Source organism: Lathamus discolor, chromosome 3 (genome assembly GCF_037157495.1).
Source record: "Lathamus discolor isolate bLatDis1 chromosome 3, bLatDis1.hap1, whole genome shotgun sequence".
NCBI lineage: Eukaryota > Metazoa > Chordata > Aves > Psittaciformes > Psittacidae > Lathamus > Lathamus discolor.
The window spans coordinates 25,723,863-25,738,151 of record NC_088886.1 but is presented as its reverse complement, the minus strand read 5'-3'; the positions used below and the strand labels follow the sequence as shown (position 1 = coordinate 25,738,151).

The 14,289-nt window shown below is 39.3% G+C and overlaps 1 protein-coding gene across 4 annotated transcripts in view; it reads right to left on the bottom strand.

Annotated features, from left to right (window-relative positions):
• The window catches only part of C3H1orf21 (chromosome 3 C1orf21 homolog), a 128,022-nt gene that overhangs the window by 63,431 nt on the left and 50,302 nt on the right, over positions 1-14,289 (bottom strand). For all 4 annotated transcript variants that reach the window (XM_065674206.1, XM_065674205.1, XM_065674207.1 and 1 more), the window contains one exon: positions 12,997-13,200. In XM_065674206.1, coding sequence (XP_065530278.1) covers positions 12,997-13,090 — 94 coding nt within the window. In that variant the 5' untranslated portion in view covers positions 13,091-13,200. The remainder of the gene's footprint in view (positions 1-12,996; positions 13,201-14,289) is intronic.

The window sequence follows — 14,289 nt, the reverse complement described above, 5'->3', positions numbered from 1 at the left end:
AAACCCACAAGACTGTATAATCAAAGACTTATGTACTAGTCTGTAATTAAGAAGCCAAAAAAATAGTGCTGGTGGTGTGCACTCATAACTATCTTTCCACTACACAGATTTTTGCTTGCTACAACTATGTAACTCACATACACACACACACATGCACTTTTTTTTCACCTTTTTTTTTTTCTTTCATTTAATTAAAACATAACTTTGAGCCAGATACAGGTTGTTCAAAGAAAACCATTTGTCAGGTGAAGGAGATTACAGCCATGGTACTTGGCAGGAAGGATACTCAGTAAATGCAATTATCTAGCCCACTAAAAAGATCAAACTGAGAAATGAAAGCAGGAGAGGAAACAAGCAGCAGAGAGATTAATTAAAGGAACAGACAGGAGGAAAACAAAGGGTCTGTGCCTTGAAAATACTGCTGTTCATATGAAGCCACGAGGTAGGTTTTTGGATCAAGGTTGCACCACCCTGCCCCAGCATCCCCATACCATGACAGGGGAGCAGCACAGGGCTGGCCCCACAAAGCACTCCCTGTATCTTGAAGGAGCTGGAAGTTCAGCATTTCCAATCACTTACTACATTTAAATACCACAAACTTACTTTTAAACAAAATCGTGTGACCCTGCCCTGAAGAAAACTCTTTTTCACACTCAGAAACTCTAAAAGCAAAGCTTGAAGAACTGGCTTCACTGCCACAAACCTTTGTTGTGGAAGGAAGAGACGTGGGAAGAGGAATAGCTGGGGAGCAAACCTGCAAATATAACATAAACTACAACATAAGAAGAACTTAAACTTCTAATGCAATCCAATTAGGTGGCAAAAACCTGCCAAGCTTGTAAGCAGTGATGGTAAGACCTTCTCAGATGTGTAGGAGAGGTGGGTGACATCCTCTTGCCTCTCCACGCCACATTCTGGAAACTATCTTGATACAAATCCGAAAGATGTCACTTCAGCCAGTCTAGACACACAGCGAAGCCAGGTCAAACAGGCTACTTCAACTCCACTTTACTGCTCTGCTTTTAAATTCTCACTTAGAAAGGAAAAAAAAAAAAAACAAAACCAAAACCCAACAAACCACCAAACACTAAATATTTCATTCTTTTCAGTTTTTCAAAATCATTTATGAAACTCCAGGTCTCTGCTGACTCTTCCTGAGCTGGCATCCATCTACCTTCTCCACTGAAAAAATATTTATCATTTTAGCACAGAACCTGTCAGTGTCTAGTCAGAGTCCAGAAAAAATACTTAACTGACAATTACTATGAGCATCCTTCGTACAACAATGGAGGTCCTGCTCCTTACAGCCCCATTAATATATCAACCGATTAATTCAGATACCAAAAACCTCTTGGGGTGTGTGTGGAGGGGAAGACATTATCACTCCACACCCCAAAACTCCATATATACTATTGCAAATACATGACAAGGTGTCTTCGGTTTCCTTCTTGACAAAACAGCTGATTCCTCTTTATTTCACGAGTTATGCCATTCTCAGTCAGCCAACCATTAAATGAGACTGTTGACCTGAAAAATATGACTTGAAATGGATTTTAACATACTTTCTGGCATAGTAGTTTTCTTCTATTAACATCAGTCTATCAAATTTACAGTGCTCATGCACCTCAAAGAGTATTTGTAAATCAACACCTCTTTCATTTTTACTAATTGCATTATGAAAGGGACAGAATAATAGTCCAGGACCAGCAACGTACTGAAGATTCACAATGAGCACAAATCTCTCCTCATTGCTAGTACTCTGTAAATCAAAAGGGAAGCGGGGGACTAATGAAAACTTCATGAATAAAATACAGCACAAATTTCCAATGCAAAAGATACAGAAGTTAATCACACTACCTATGGGCCATCCAAAGAGATTTCTATTTTACTGGTTACAATATTCAGAGTTAATTTGTTACCTCTGAAGGATGCTTACTTCCCTCAGTAGCATCCATGTTGCAAAAGCTTTATCTAAAGCAACACCTACCACCCACACAGTGCTGATGGAGGGAGGCGTATAGTTCAGGCAATCAATGGTAACAATGGGAACACCCTAAGAAATTCCCCAAACCAGAGCAAAATCAGGCAGCAAGACACCACCTGGCTCACAGCCCTGTCCAGTCATAGGAAATATCTGGTTTAACAGCTCCATTCCCCCATATCCGCCAAGCTACAAATAAACTGCCAGTTCTCTGTAGCATATAGTCACTGCCCTTCCACATTGTCTTGTACTGTTGACAGTTTCCTCCCTTGTCATCACGAACATAACCTGCTTATGAGACTAGAAGTACTCATCCACATTCATTGCCTGCTGTCTTGCAACCACATTAAAGCCACTCTGTGCAAATAACACGTAAACACACATTTAAGATATGCTAGAAGTGTAAATATGACTGGGTGGAAAAGAGAAGAAATTTCAAAAAGCTAGCGATTCTCCATACCTCCTCCCCTTCCCTCTGGGCAACGCTGTTTAAAAGAAAGCAATATATCAGTGTGTGAGAAAAGGCAGGTTTTAGTATCAGCTAGAAAAAAAAAATAAAAAAAAAATATCAAAATAATAAATGTATTAATAAATGTATATGTAATAAATGTAATATGTAATAAATATATCAGACAAGTATTTTCAGCCTAAAAATATCTCAAGATGCACCCAGTTCCTAGTTAAAAAATTGATGTACCACTTCATTACTTGATGGGATAAAATGCATATAATTTTAATAAAAACAGCCATTAATTCAATTTAGGAGACTTCCTAAAAAAAAACCCCACAAAACAACAAAACAACAACAAAAAAACCAAAAACACCCCACACAAACCACACACACCCCTTTTTTCCTCTTTGAATAGACCAAAGAGAAAATTCCTGAAACCATAAATCCTGAAACAAAGGGAATCTCATGCTACTTCCCAGTAAGGCAGAACATTAAGCGCTCTGTATCTCTGTTGCCTGAACAGCTTCTTGCAGTGCTCCCATTACAAGGGAAATATACAATTTAAGAGCACCCTAAACCTGATCCTTTTTGCCAGAGACCCTCCTCATTGAGATAAGAAAAAAAGGCACATGTTAAGGCATGATTACACCCACCCAGCAGAAGCCAGGCTTTGTTTTTTATAAGTCCATGAGGCAGCAATATTAAGACAGAGAGAGCACAGTCAGTCCTGGGCCTCAGACCAGGGACAAAATAAGACCACTTAGTTATAGGATTTATTTAAAATACCCATGATGGCACAGTGTTTTGGAGAAATACCTAATGGAAAAATGCCTTATATGTTAGCAAATGAATGTTTGGCTGTAGCCCAAGCACATAAGACAACAAAGCATTTCGGCAGCTTTTAGAAATCAAAGTTTCATAGCAACTAACCTGTAAAGGTATCTCTGGCTGTGTATGGGAGGGCACAAACACTTATTGGTCAGGTTATCTTTTCTTGTATTTAATAGATATTTTTCTTGTATTTAATAGGTATTTCTAACAGTATATAATCCTACTATAAAATTACAGCCTTGTGTTGCTGAAATGAATATGCATCCATGCAGCTTCAGAAGGCTTACCTGGGGAATCAGAGAATTATCCCCCAGACTGAGGTTTTCCTGGCCAAATTTCAGACTCTGGGTTTAATTTTTTAACTTTGTGACCAAGTAATATGACATTTAGAAAATGACAAAAGGAACACAGCAATAATTGAAAGTATGTGGCATTTTTACCATGATTCTTCCTTGCCTGTACCTACAGGTAGGCAATGAATACAAAGGATTCTGTCTTCAAAAGATTAAGTAAAAAAGCCCACAAACGACCAAGAAACAAAAAACAAACTTGTCTTAAAAATAAATGGATTTCCTTCAGCACAAAGGCTGCCAGAAGACACATCCTGGCTTCTTTCTAGCTAACAGCAAAGGCGGATATATGCCCCTATTTATAGTACACTAATGCAATTGTGAATGCATACCCCATGCACCTTACTTGTATTCCACTTTGACTATATTCTTCACCGAGCTACACAGATTGTGGGAAGGGTCATTCCCAAGAATGAAACTATGTTAACCCTGTCCACATATCAACTTCTTGCAGGGTCTCAGGGTGCCCTCAGAGCCCTGCATCCTCTGATACATCTCCAACACAAACAGGCAAATTGCAAAAGGTGAAATTAAGAAGCAGGGAAGTTACAACATGCCTGGGATTAATTTCTCCCCCCCCACCTGGGGATAACAACTGCTTCTCCACCTTGGTTCACTTTCTATCTTTATAATATAAATCCCCACTAAAGGTGCTGAGTCTGACTGCATCCATATCATGGCAAACCCAGCAGACACCAGTCTGGAAACCCAGGCGTTACTGCAAAGCGGATAACAAACAGTGGCTATACTAGAGAAAGTGTATATAAATACAGTGCTCTTACACTAAGTAAAATGACTTTGCAGAATAATTCCTTCATCTAATACCATGACAAGGGGTTGTAAACATTGCAAGAAGATTAACCACCAGTAGAAGATAACTGTGGTGTCTGAAGGCTATCTAGCTAATTTATAGACACCTGCTCTGCTTTAAGTCCAAGCAGGAAAACCTCAGCAACATTTATATGGCAAAGACCTACTATCTATTTGGGATAGTAATCCCATTTGGGGTCTTTCTGATTTTTTTCGAGGGAAACTGAAATAATAGAAGACAGAACTCCAAATATACACTGAGGACCATCTTCAACCACTGTTGCTCTACTGCCCTGGAACAATTTACAACTAAGTAATTTGCCAACACCCAGGTATTTAAAGAGCTACTCTACCATCAGTTCTGACCTAGTTTTCTTCACTGCTGAATCTGTGAAACTAGACGCTGAAAAACAATCTTGTTGAAAGTGGCAAGGTATCTTCTTGGAGTCTAGAGGAACCTTTCAGTTCATCTGGATGTCATTCCTAAGGACCACCAGACCAGCATTTTGCCACTTTCAAGTAAAAATAAGAGGGGAAGGAGTAGGAGAAGGGAGAGCTAATTCAATCACAAGCATTACGTAGAACTCACAATTAACAAATAGATGCTCTCAGGGCCCTGAGTGCACTAAGAGGCTATGGCCAAGCTCATGAAACCCCTGCCTGCATTTTCTGCCTATGAATCTAGGAGCATGTCTCCGTTGAAGCTTGGGCCTTCAGTCCTTGCCAGACCAGATCAGCCTGTCTCTAGCACTGCCGCAGGTCCCATCTTCTGGAATGACCACAACCCCATGTTGTAGGTATCTTAACTCCTAACAAAGCCCTCAGGAAAACTCTAGCATGTCCCTAGCCCTGTCTTCAGCCTCCTGCTGCTCCCCACTGCTCACCTGGACCTGGTTCACTGCTGTGCCTGGTACTGCTGACAAACCCTACCACCGGCAACCAGCTCTGGCACACCACCCTCAGCTTCAAGCTCTTCCTCCCTCATAGGGCAACCCTGCTACTGCTCCAAAAGAGATGTTACACCTGTTACACCTTCTACAGACAACTCTTTTTATTCTTTGTATATATCTATATATATTTACTTGCTGGAGAAGGATGAAGAGCTTGTTTTGCTATTACTCTCCAAGTAAACTCATAGTCCAGAACAGCTTCTTCCTTATACTGCAAAAGCGGTACCTTTTCCGAGACAGCTATAATGATGAGCCTCTTCTATTCACAAAGAAGTGAAAATACAGAGTTTTATTTCATGTGGAAACCACTTTCTTTGCATACACTGATCATGAATACATGACTAGACAAAACCTGAATGTTGGGTTTTATTTTTTTTCAAACCCTATTGCTTCCTTATGGGAATAAAATAGTAAATTATTGACTTACCAAGGGTGTTCTCAGAGTTACACAACTACATCATAAACCTAGATAACAAATAGAATTTTATTACCTTTCCCACATGAATATAACACCAAAGTGGTTTTTGGTGCTATTGTCTCTCACTCCCTGAAACACTTTAAGGAGTGATCCCTGTTTTCTTAGATACAAAGCAGGCTATCACCAAATTGTGTTGGAAAAGAGTAGATAAAACCCAAGATGTTGTTAAACTAAAAAAGAAAAAAAAAAAGTAAATAAAAAAGTGAGGAAAACCACAGTCCAGTATAACTCTGGAAGATGCTTTTGCACTTCAGCCCTATACTGCAATGCATTCATCTGCTTTTCTTTATCTTTCAATCATTGAAGCAATATCTACTTTATAACGTGAGTTGCTGAAATAATGACCAACATGAAAGCTACACTTCAGAAGCTCAGCCAGAAGCTGAATTTAAGCAATAAAAATCTCCTCTGAAGGTTTTCAGATGGTGGGTACCTATGTGCCACTTCCATGGATTAAGCACTGCATAGAATGAGTGCTTGTGGTTGTACGAAAAGTATCTGTTCATGTTTGAAAATGTCTTTTAAAAAGGTCTTGAAATAGCCAGTATGGTATTATGACACTGCATGGTGCTGGTCCCCTTAATGCATAATCACTACTGTCCCTAAAATGAATAAGCTCTGACATTGCGGAAGCATGTCAGGACAGCCAAATGAACTGAAACAATTACCATTTGAGTGTTAACCAGCTGACCAACACAGTCAATATAATAAATGCTGCCAGGCAAAGCGAGTTGTGTGTTTGTGTGATGCCTGGTGCAGCAAGACTTTCAGATCACAGCATGCATTCATGGTCAGTATGACAGAAGTTACATTCCTTAAGCTACGGCTTTCCAGATAGTTTCAGTTCAGTGAGGATGGCCATGCTATTTTTCAGAAGAAAGAATTTCTCCTTCTCAATTTTAGCATTTTTTCTGACAGCTGAGGGAAAAGGGGAGATAACAAGGCGGCGTTATTCACTGTAAACACTTCTAATATATTTTGTTCACTTCAAATTTTATCTAAAAACTTCCCAACTTCAGAACTTCAAATGGCCAGAAGATGACCCACAGAATTTTGTGGACAGGAACTAGTTCTCTCATATTAATTACAGACATCTGAAGAGTTTTGCCAGGCCCACAGATATTTTGAAGTGTCCTGAGCAACAACATGAGACTGAAGTTTTGAATAAGATTATACTTCTAGGCCTGCCTATCAAGGAGACCCTTCAAAACAAACTAATCTCTACAAAGATTTGGGCATAATATTTCTGGAGATCACAACGCAAATTTAGGAATGGTAAATCATAGTCTGAAATCCCCCTTGCTCTTCTCTTCCTGTGTATAGTGAGCATGTTTTAAAAGTTTCAGTTACTTTAGCATCTTTCGGCACTTACTTCCAATGCACATGGCACAGAGCTCTGCTGTCTTGGGCAGTGGACTGAGATACCCACATGGATGAGACATGGCAGACACAAGGCAGGAAATAATTGAATGTCACAAGGCAGGGATTAGCGGAAGTGAGACAAAACCATAAAACATTTAGGAAGAAAGAAAACACCAATATGAGGTAAAATCCTAACAAGCTGAAAAAAGATTTTGGGTTTTAAATGATGGTATTGGTGAACAAGAAACCAAGTAAAGCTACTTTCTTCCAGTTCAGTTATGGGTGCTACATAGCGGTGTGTTTGTTTTGGGTAGCCAAGCTGAACACTTCAATCTCGTGAGAGAAAGGAGCCCTTCTGGTAAGACTGGTTGCTGCTTTCCCAACACATCAGACTGACTGCCATCATACACGACGGGTAAAAACTTGCAGTAGTTAAATACTTCCAACTTTCCTGCTTGGATTTTGAACTATTGCATTTTCAAAATATTTGGGAAAAAGAATCAACACAGGAGAAAACTGTTTAAAAAAAAAAACAAGTGAGGAAGAGCAGAGCAGAGCAAAGGGCATGCAGATCTGCAAGTGATCTGACATCAGGTCCATCACACATCATCTCCATGCTGTCCATCTCTAGAACAAAGGTGGGTCTGTAACACAAACCAGGGAAGTTGTGAAGATGACTACACCACAGCTTCTGAAGCAGTCAGATACCATGTGCATCAACCAGTTTTTCAATCTCATTATGATACCTCAATGCTAAAGATTTCATTTTCTAGCATTCTCCCAGCTGCTCTGAGATAAACTGGTTTATAAACTATTGTGCTTTGCATTCAGCTTTATTTAGACTGGTTTAGAAACTTAAGCTGCTGTTATTACCGGAAAACCTATTTGGCAATTGCAGCACAGATATTCACAGTTTGACAGAAGATTCTTACCTGCCATGTTTACTTTGACTTTTACAAAGCACCCAAGAGCTCCATATAAACATCTGAATTAGCCTCTCAGATTAATAAATGGATTCTAAAATAGGGCTTTTTTTCCCCCCACAACAAATCACATTACCAGTTATTTTCTTACACAAAAAATATGCCTATAAAGTCCTCCACAAATGAATATCCTATGATTTTTTAAAAAGGCACAAATAAAATTAATCTACAAGAGATGTTACATTATTAAAACATATGCTGAAATCAACAACGCTCAAGGGTCTATCATGGCATTTTGTTCTTCACTGGTATTTACATTATTATAGTTCTTATGTATTGCCCTGGAAATTAGCTTTGAAATGGAATGATGAATAAATGAAGATGCATTATCACTATCCTTATTAGAGGGATTTTAAAGTCATTAGAGACCAACAAGACATAATAATCATATTACATTCGATCTTCTCTAGAACATCTCCTTTGACAGGCCTGCTAACTCAATTTTTTAAAATTTTATTATACCAAAATGCAACGTACCTTCTACAGTTTCCATCTTACGGAAATTTTTGTGTTTGGCTTTCAGTTAGCCAGAATTTGTTCTTACAGAATTCATGAGTTTCATGGTGGGTTTCTTGGTTTTAAACACCAGTGTAAAATTTACAGTGAACCCTGAGTCAATACATCTGCTCAATTGGAAAAAAAAAACCCCAACAAACCCAAACCAAACCAAAAAAAACAAAGCAAACTGCAGTGACTTTTAAAAGTGAAAAAAGTCCTAACACAAGCAATAATCTCTCAAATAGTCAACAGACTCTGCTTCAACCAACCCCACCAAGGAGAGAAGTAAAAGGCATCTAGAGGCTTTGAGGAAGAGCAGAAGTAGAACTGCACCACTCCAAGCAGTTTAGAAAACAGAACCTCTGGATTCAAATTGGTATCTATAGTCAAACCAAAACTATTGATCAGAAAAAATATCCAAACACTGTATACTTGGAAATTATTTCTTTTTCTTCTAAAGCGGGGTGGATAAACCCTAAGAAAAACACCACGATCAGTGAGGAAAGCTTTGGAAATGTTAAGTGGTTTTCTAGACAGGCTACCTTCTGAGGGCTTGGATGGAGGACTGCAAAACATGTTTAAAGCTTGTGGCACACAAGCTGAATGAAAACAAAAAGGCAGAGGGCAAAGCTGCAGCCCTGTTGGTGCTTATAACTCCTGCATGGCTTCTTTGCCTGCTTTTCCCCTGCAAGGAATAGGAAAAAGTGCTGAAGGACTATGTTCACAGTAAAGGAAGTCAAAGTTGGCAATTCAATAATGACACTGTTCTGGCAACTTCTGCAACATGAACACAAAATTGCTGTCCAAGGCACAGAGAGCAACGAGCTGCACAGGAATTACTTAGGTGCTTTCCACTCTTCCTTTGCTCATGAAGTCCAGTACCATAAGCTTACCCCAAGCTTAGAGATACTCAATTTACTCAATTCTGAGGCCACCTTCATGTCTTCTTCAGTTCAGACAACTAATGATTGTTGTATATGTATAGCAGACCTCTTTCACAGGAAGAAACCGTATTTAACTACAACCAGACACATCTTCTCTCTAACCCCCAGCACTCTCATTATAGTTACAACTCTTTTCCATCAGTTACAAGACAGAAATTTATAACTCCGGGCTATAACTAACCCCCTTCTCTGCCTTTGAAACTTCCACCATTACTCAATCTTGATGGCAGAGGTGGCAGAGTGACCCCTATGACTGTAGGGTCTCTATCACTGTGGGCTGGCAGTGGCAGTTGTTAATGTCAAGATGGAAAACAAGTGCAATGGTATCAACGACCATTCCTCAGTAGTTCATTCTTCAGTGGCTCCACTTGCTACTTGTAGAGCTGCATTACAGCAGTAGAGCAAAGTGGGAAAGCTTTTGAGCACCAAAGACAGAGCTTACAGAAAAATCATGTGAATGACTGTCTTGTTGCCAGTGCACTTATTTGTGGAAAAAGAGTGGTATGTGGGAAAGTTTCTCAGCTGTGAGGCTAATGCTTACAACTACCCACTAAAAAAACCCAAAAAACACCTAAGTGGCTAAAAAAACCCCAGGAGCTTGAGGCATAGGTAAAAGCAAATCTGGCTAGACCCAAATGAAAGTATTTTCATACCTCTCCTCACTTAAAATTACACATCTAATGCAAAAGCAAGATGGAAAGTACAGTCCTTACTGTTAACTCTTTCTGCCTGCAACTTGGCTGAGGATGATGTACAAAGAAGAAAAATGAACACTGTTTTCACCTCAGATTTTAGGCAAACAGCAAGGGAGTATATAAGCTACATCTTTCAGATCACACCTGCTGCCCAGGGAAGGTAGCACCAGTACTGAGGTATTTTCCTTTAATTCTGTCATTGCTGTTCCAGGTCTTTCAGGATTTTCTCCACTTAGCTCATACTTGCTACTTCTGAACAGGCACCTTACGTCAGGTAAGTCCTCAGATAAAAACGCTCCAAGTCGCCACCGTCTATGAACATCATGATATACACATACCAATATTCTCAGGATGTTATTGATGTTATCACTATATCAGCCACCATCTAACTTCACTTGTTGTATCTGTTTCTTTTACTTTTCTGCCTCCTTCCTCAAAACTACTTCTCTTACTAACTACCTCTAATTGTCTTTCCATTACCTTCTTGCTCCTCATGAACCCTCCAGTTTTCCGACTATTCACCTTAGACTTGCTCTGCCTAGTCATTCTGCAGTTAATTTTCAATCTCTATAGGCTACAGAGATACTTTGCTCTTGGCTACTGGCTGGATGAGACACTTCTGTCCCTTCCCAGAAATAAAGAAGGAAACATTCGGCAGCTCTTGGCACCTGAAACTGGACAGGCAAACAAATGATGGAAGTGGTGCAGTGCTTTTCATTTTGTTGTCTCTGTGGATCCTCATGTATCCCTGGGAACTTATTCTGCTACAATCTGTCATCCTAGTTGAGATCATCTGTTCAAACTCAGCACAACTATGCTCTCTCCTTGCAGGGAGTTGATGGTAACAGCCCTCCAATATTGCCACTGACTTCCTCCTTGATGACTTCAGCAAAAACTGCAGAATGTGTAGGGCGTGTAAGCATCCTGTTGATTATTTCTAGGTCCCAAAAGGACAGCAGTAAAGCCAGGTACACTTCAGCTCACCTTTCTCATAACCCAATTCCTAATCTAGAGGCTACCCCTCAGCAGCAAGGGAGAAAACGTGGTTTCTGTGCTCATTTTGGTTACCACTCAACAAGCTCTTTAAGTCAGACTCCAACTCTCTGCTAAAAAAGTCATGGAACTGAAGCTGTAGCAATGACAAACTGCCTATCTAAATATATGCCAGAAAATGGTTAACAGCAAGGAGTATTCCTGATATTGATAGGTTTCTCTAAAATAGAGAATGAGTAACAGCCCTCAGATGGACCCCAGAATGGCTAAATGATACTGCTTGACACCAGTCCAGCCCTATAACGTGGGAGCCTTTTAAAATCCCTTCAGCTTTCTTGATTTTCTGCCTCCAGAAGTTACTTTGAGTTTCTTGTCACTGAAGTTACAATCTTTGGCCTGCAGAACACAGTTCAACAAAACAAACCCCAACCAAATAAAAAAGCCCTGAGACACACATATTGCCAGAATTTGCTCCTTCACTCAATATCAGCCAAAATATAAACTCAGATTCCTTTGAGAAACTTTGAGCCTTTTGTTCATGACAGCACTTAAAGCCGGTTTTAACAGAAGTAACACACTGAACTCACAATTCCAAAACCAGCATCTCTCAGGTTAGCATAGAAGCACACAAAAGAAAATAACCCATCACTTTGCCCTGAAGTTTGCTGAACAACTACTTTCTCTTCAGATTACACTTGTAGGTATTCTTGCTTTGGGAACTAATGCGAGAGCAAACCAGCCCTCAAACAGGCCAAAAAAGTGAAATTAAAAGGAGTTTGGTTTGTTGGTTTTTTTTTTCTGTTTGATGTGTCATTCCCACTACTACAGAAACAATTGCTATAAAAAAACTGCAGAGAAGGTTGGCATACTCAGTAGCAATGCAACTATTTTAAGAATAACAGTACCAAGTTAGTTTATTCACAGCTGACTTAACTTTTAGGTAAGTACCTGGGCAGATCTAGAAATTCCACTTCAGAACTATCTTCCAGAAAATTCCAAACATTTAAAAAACTGAATTATGATTTATATCATTATCTAGAAAACATTTAGCATATATTAACAGAATCAGGGGTGGGTGGGAATTGAAGCTGACTATGCATTTTATCTCATAACACTTTATCTTTCCTGATGCACTGTGACAAGACCTGGATCACAGACCAGTCTTCCCACACAGTGAACAGATGTTTTCCTCCCACATTTAGAGCTTCCCAAGACCAACCAATCCCTCACAGGTTACTTCTAGTTTCATTGTACCTTCAAACCCTGTTTGCTATAGGATTTCAAGACTAATGTTTTATTGCTTTACAGAACAACAGTATTTATTTTTAGGAAATGAGTCAACTAATCTGGTATCTAATTAAAAATATAAATAGACACATAAAAATATGAGGGGTTGTGCAACTTGTCATCTTTGAACTATTCCAGGATTTATGGAGTTAAAGACTGTGCAGTACTGTATACCACTTAGAATGTTAATTTTCTACAAAGGATTTCAACTGGACCTCTGTTTCAGGTGTCATGGTACTGTACCCTGGAGTGTCTAACTGTACTACAACTGAGATTTATTTTAACATGATTTTCATTGTATTTTGTGAAAGGTTAAGGCTCCCAAATATACCTTCCAGAACATTCTTGATATTGGGAGAAAGATGAAATCCTGCAACACTTACCACCAAACACATCTCCGTTCTGATAGTTTTTCCCCTTCTGAGTTTCCTCTTCGTTTTGAACAGTAGAAACATGCTTGGCAGAGGCACAGCCCATAGCTTCATTCAGACAGCTCCAGCTGGACCGAAACAAATCATGTCTAGAGACGCATGCCCATTGTTTTAAAAATAATCCACCTTCCTGCTTGGTTGTCAAGACACTTTTACCTAAAGAAGGCCAAAAAAAAAGAGAGAAAAATGTTGACAAAAGGTGGCTTCTAAATGTAAATCTTCAAGAAGACAAATAATGGGGTTATGAAGAGGAGTGGAATACCACAGGCTCTCTCCATCATCTCAGGTTGCTAAAACTGTATTTAACAAATGTCTGACACAGGTAGGTCATGATACAGGTATATCAATCCTGCCTTGGGACAGGAGTGCAGGAGTGGAACCCAAAGTCTCTTCCAGCCCTATTCGTTTAATCCGTAGCTTGACGAAAGGCACTTCATACAAATAGGTTTCCCACAAACCCAGCTATTCCCACAGAACAGGGGATATTTTTAGAAAGAAGATAAGAAACCACCAATATCCACTCCTCCTGTTCATTTTACCAATCTACCCATCAAGCCAGATTTCTTACAAAGTGTTTTAGTGATTAAGAGCTGCTAATTGCAAGTGTTCAGACAAAACAACCCCCCTAAATCAATTAAAGATCTTACGTTAATAGATGTGAAAGGCAATAGCCAGCTGTACTATATTTTTTCTACATATTCATTACTCTACTGAATTCATAAAACCTCCACTGCTCAAAAAGGCAACTATCCCCATTATAAGATGGAATAACACTCTCTTAACTATCCAGATGTCACATAAAACAAAAGGAGGAAGAAAAAGCTAATTCATAGCTGCAATATTTTATGTGGAAACAAAACCAAAACAACTCTTTAATTGCTAAGTGGTTCTGCACTTGAATAAAAACAACTTAAAAGTCTGGTGAGATGACCTGGCTCTCTTTTGCACCAGCCGCACCTTTTGGAATAAGAGAAAAGCTAGAGAAAAATTAGAACCAACCGTCTCTGCTGAATTGTTTAGTTCAGCTATAGCATAAGATTATACATGCAATTTCTTGACTCATTACTTCTGGGCATTTACTTTAAAAAGATGTGGCTCATTTTACTCCATGCCAACAACAATAATTTTATCTTTAACAACAGATGGGCCCTCTTACCAAGGATATATCAAGTATCCATCCCACCAGAAATGCATAACTCCAAAGAAAATCGTCTGAGATTTATTTCCCTGTGTGCTCAGCACGAA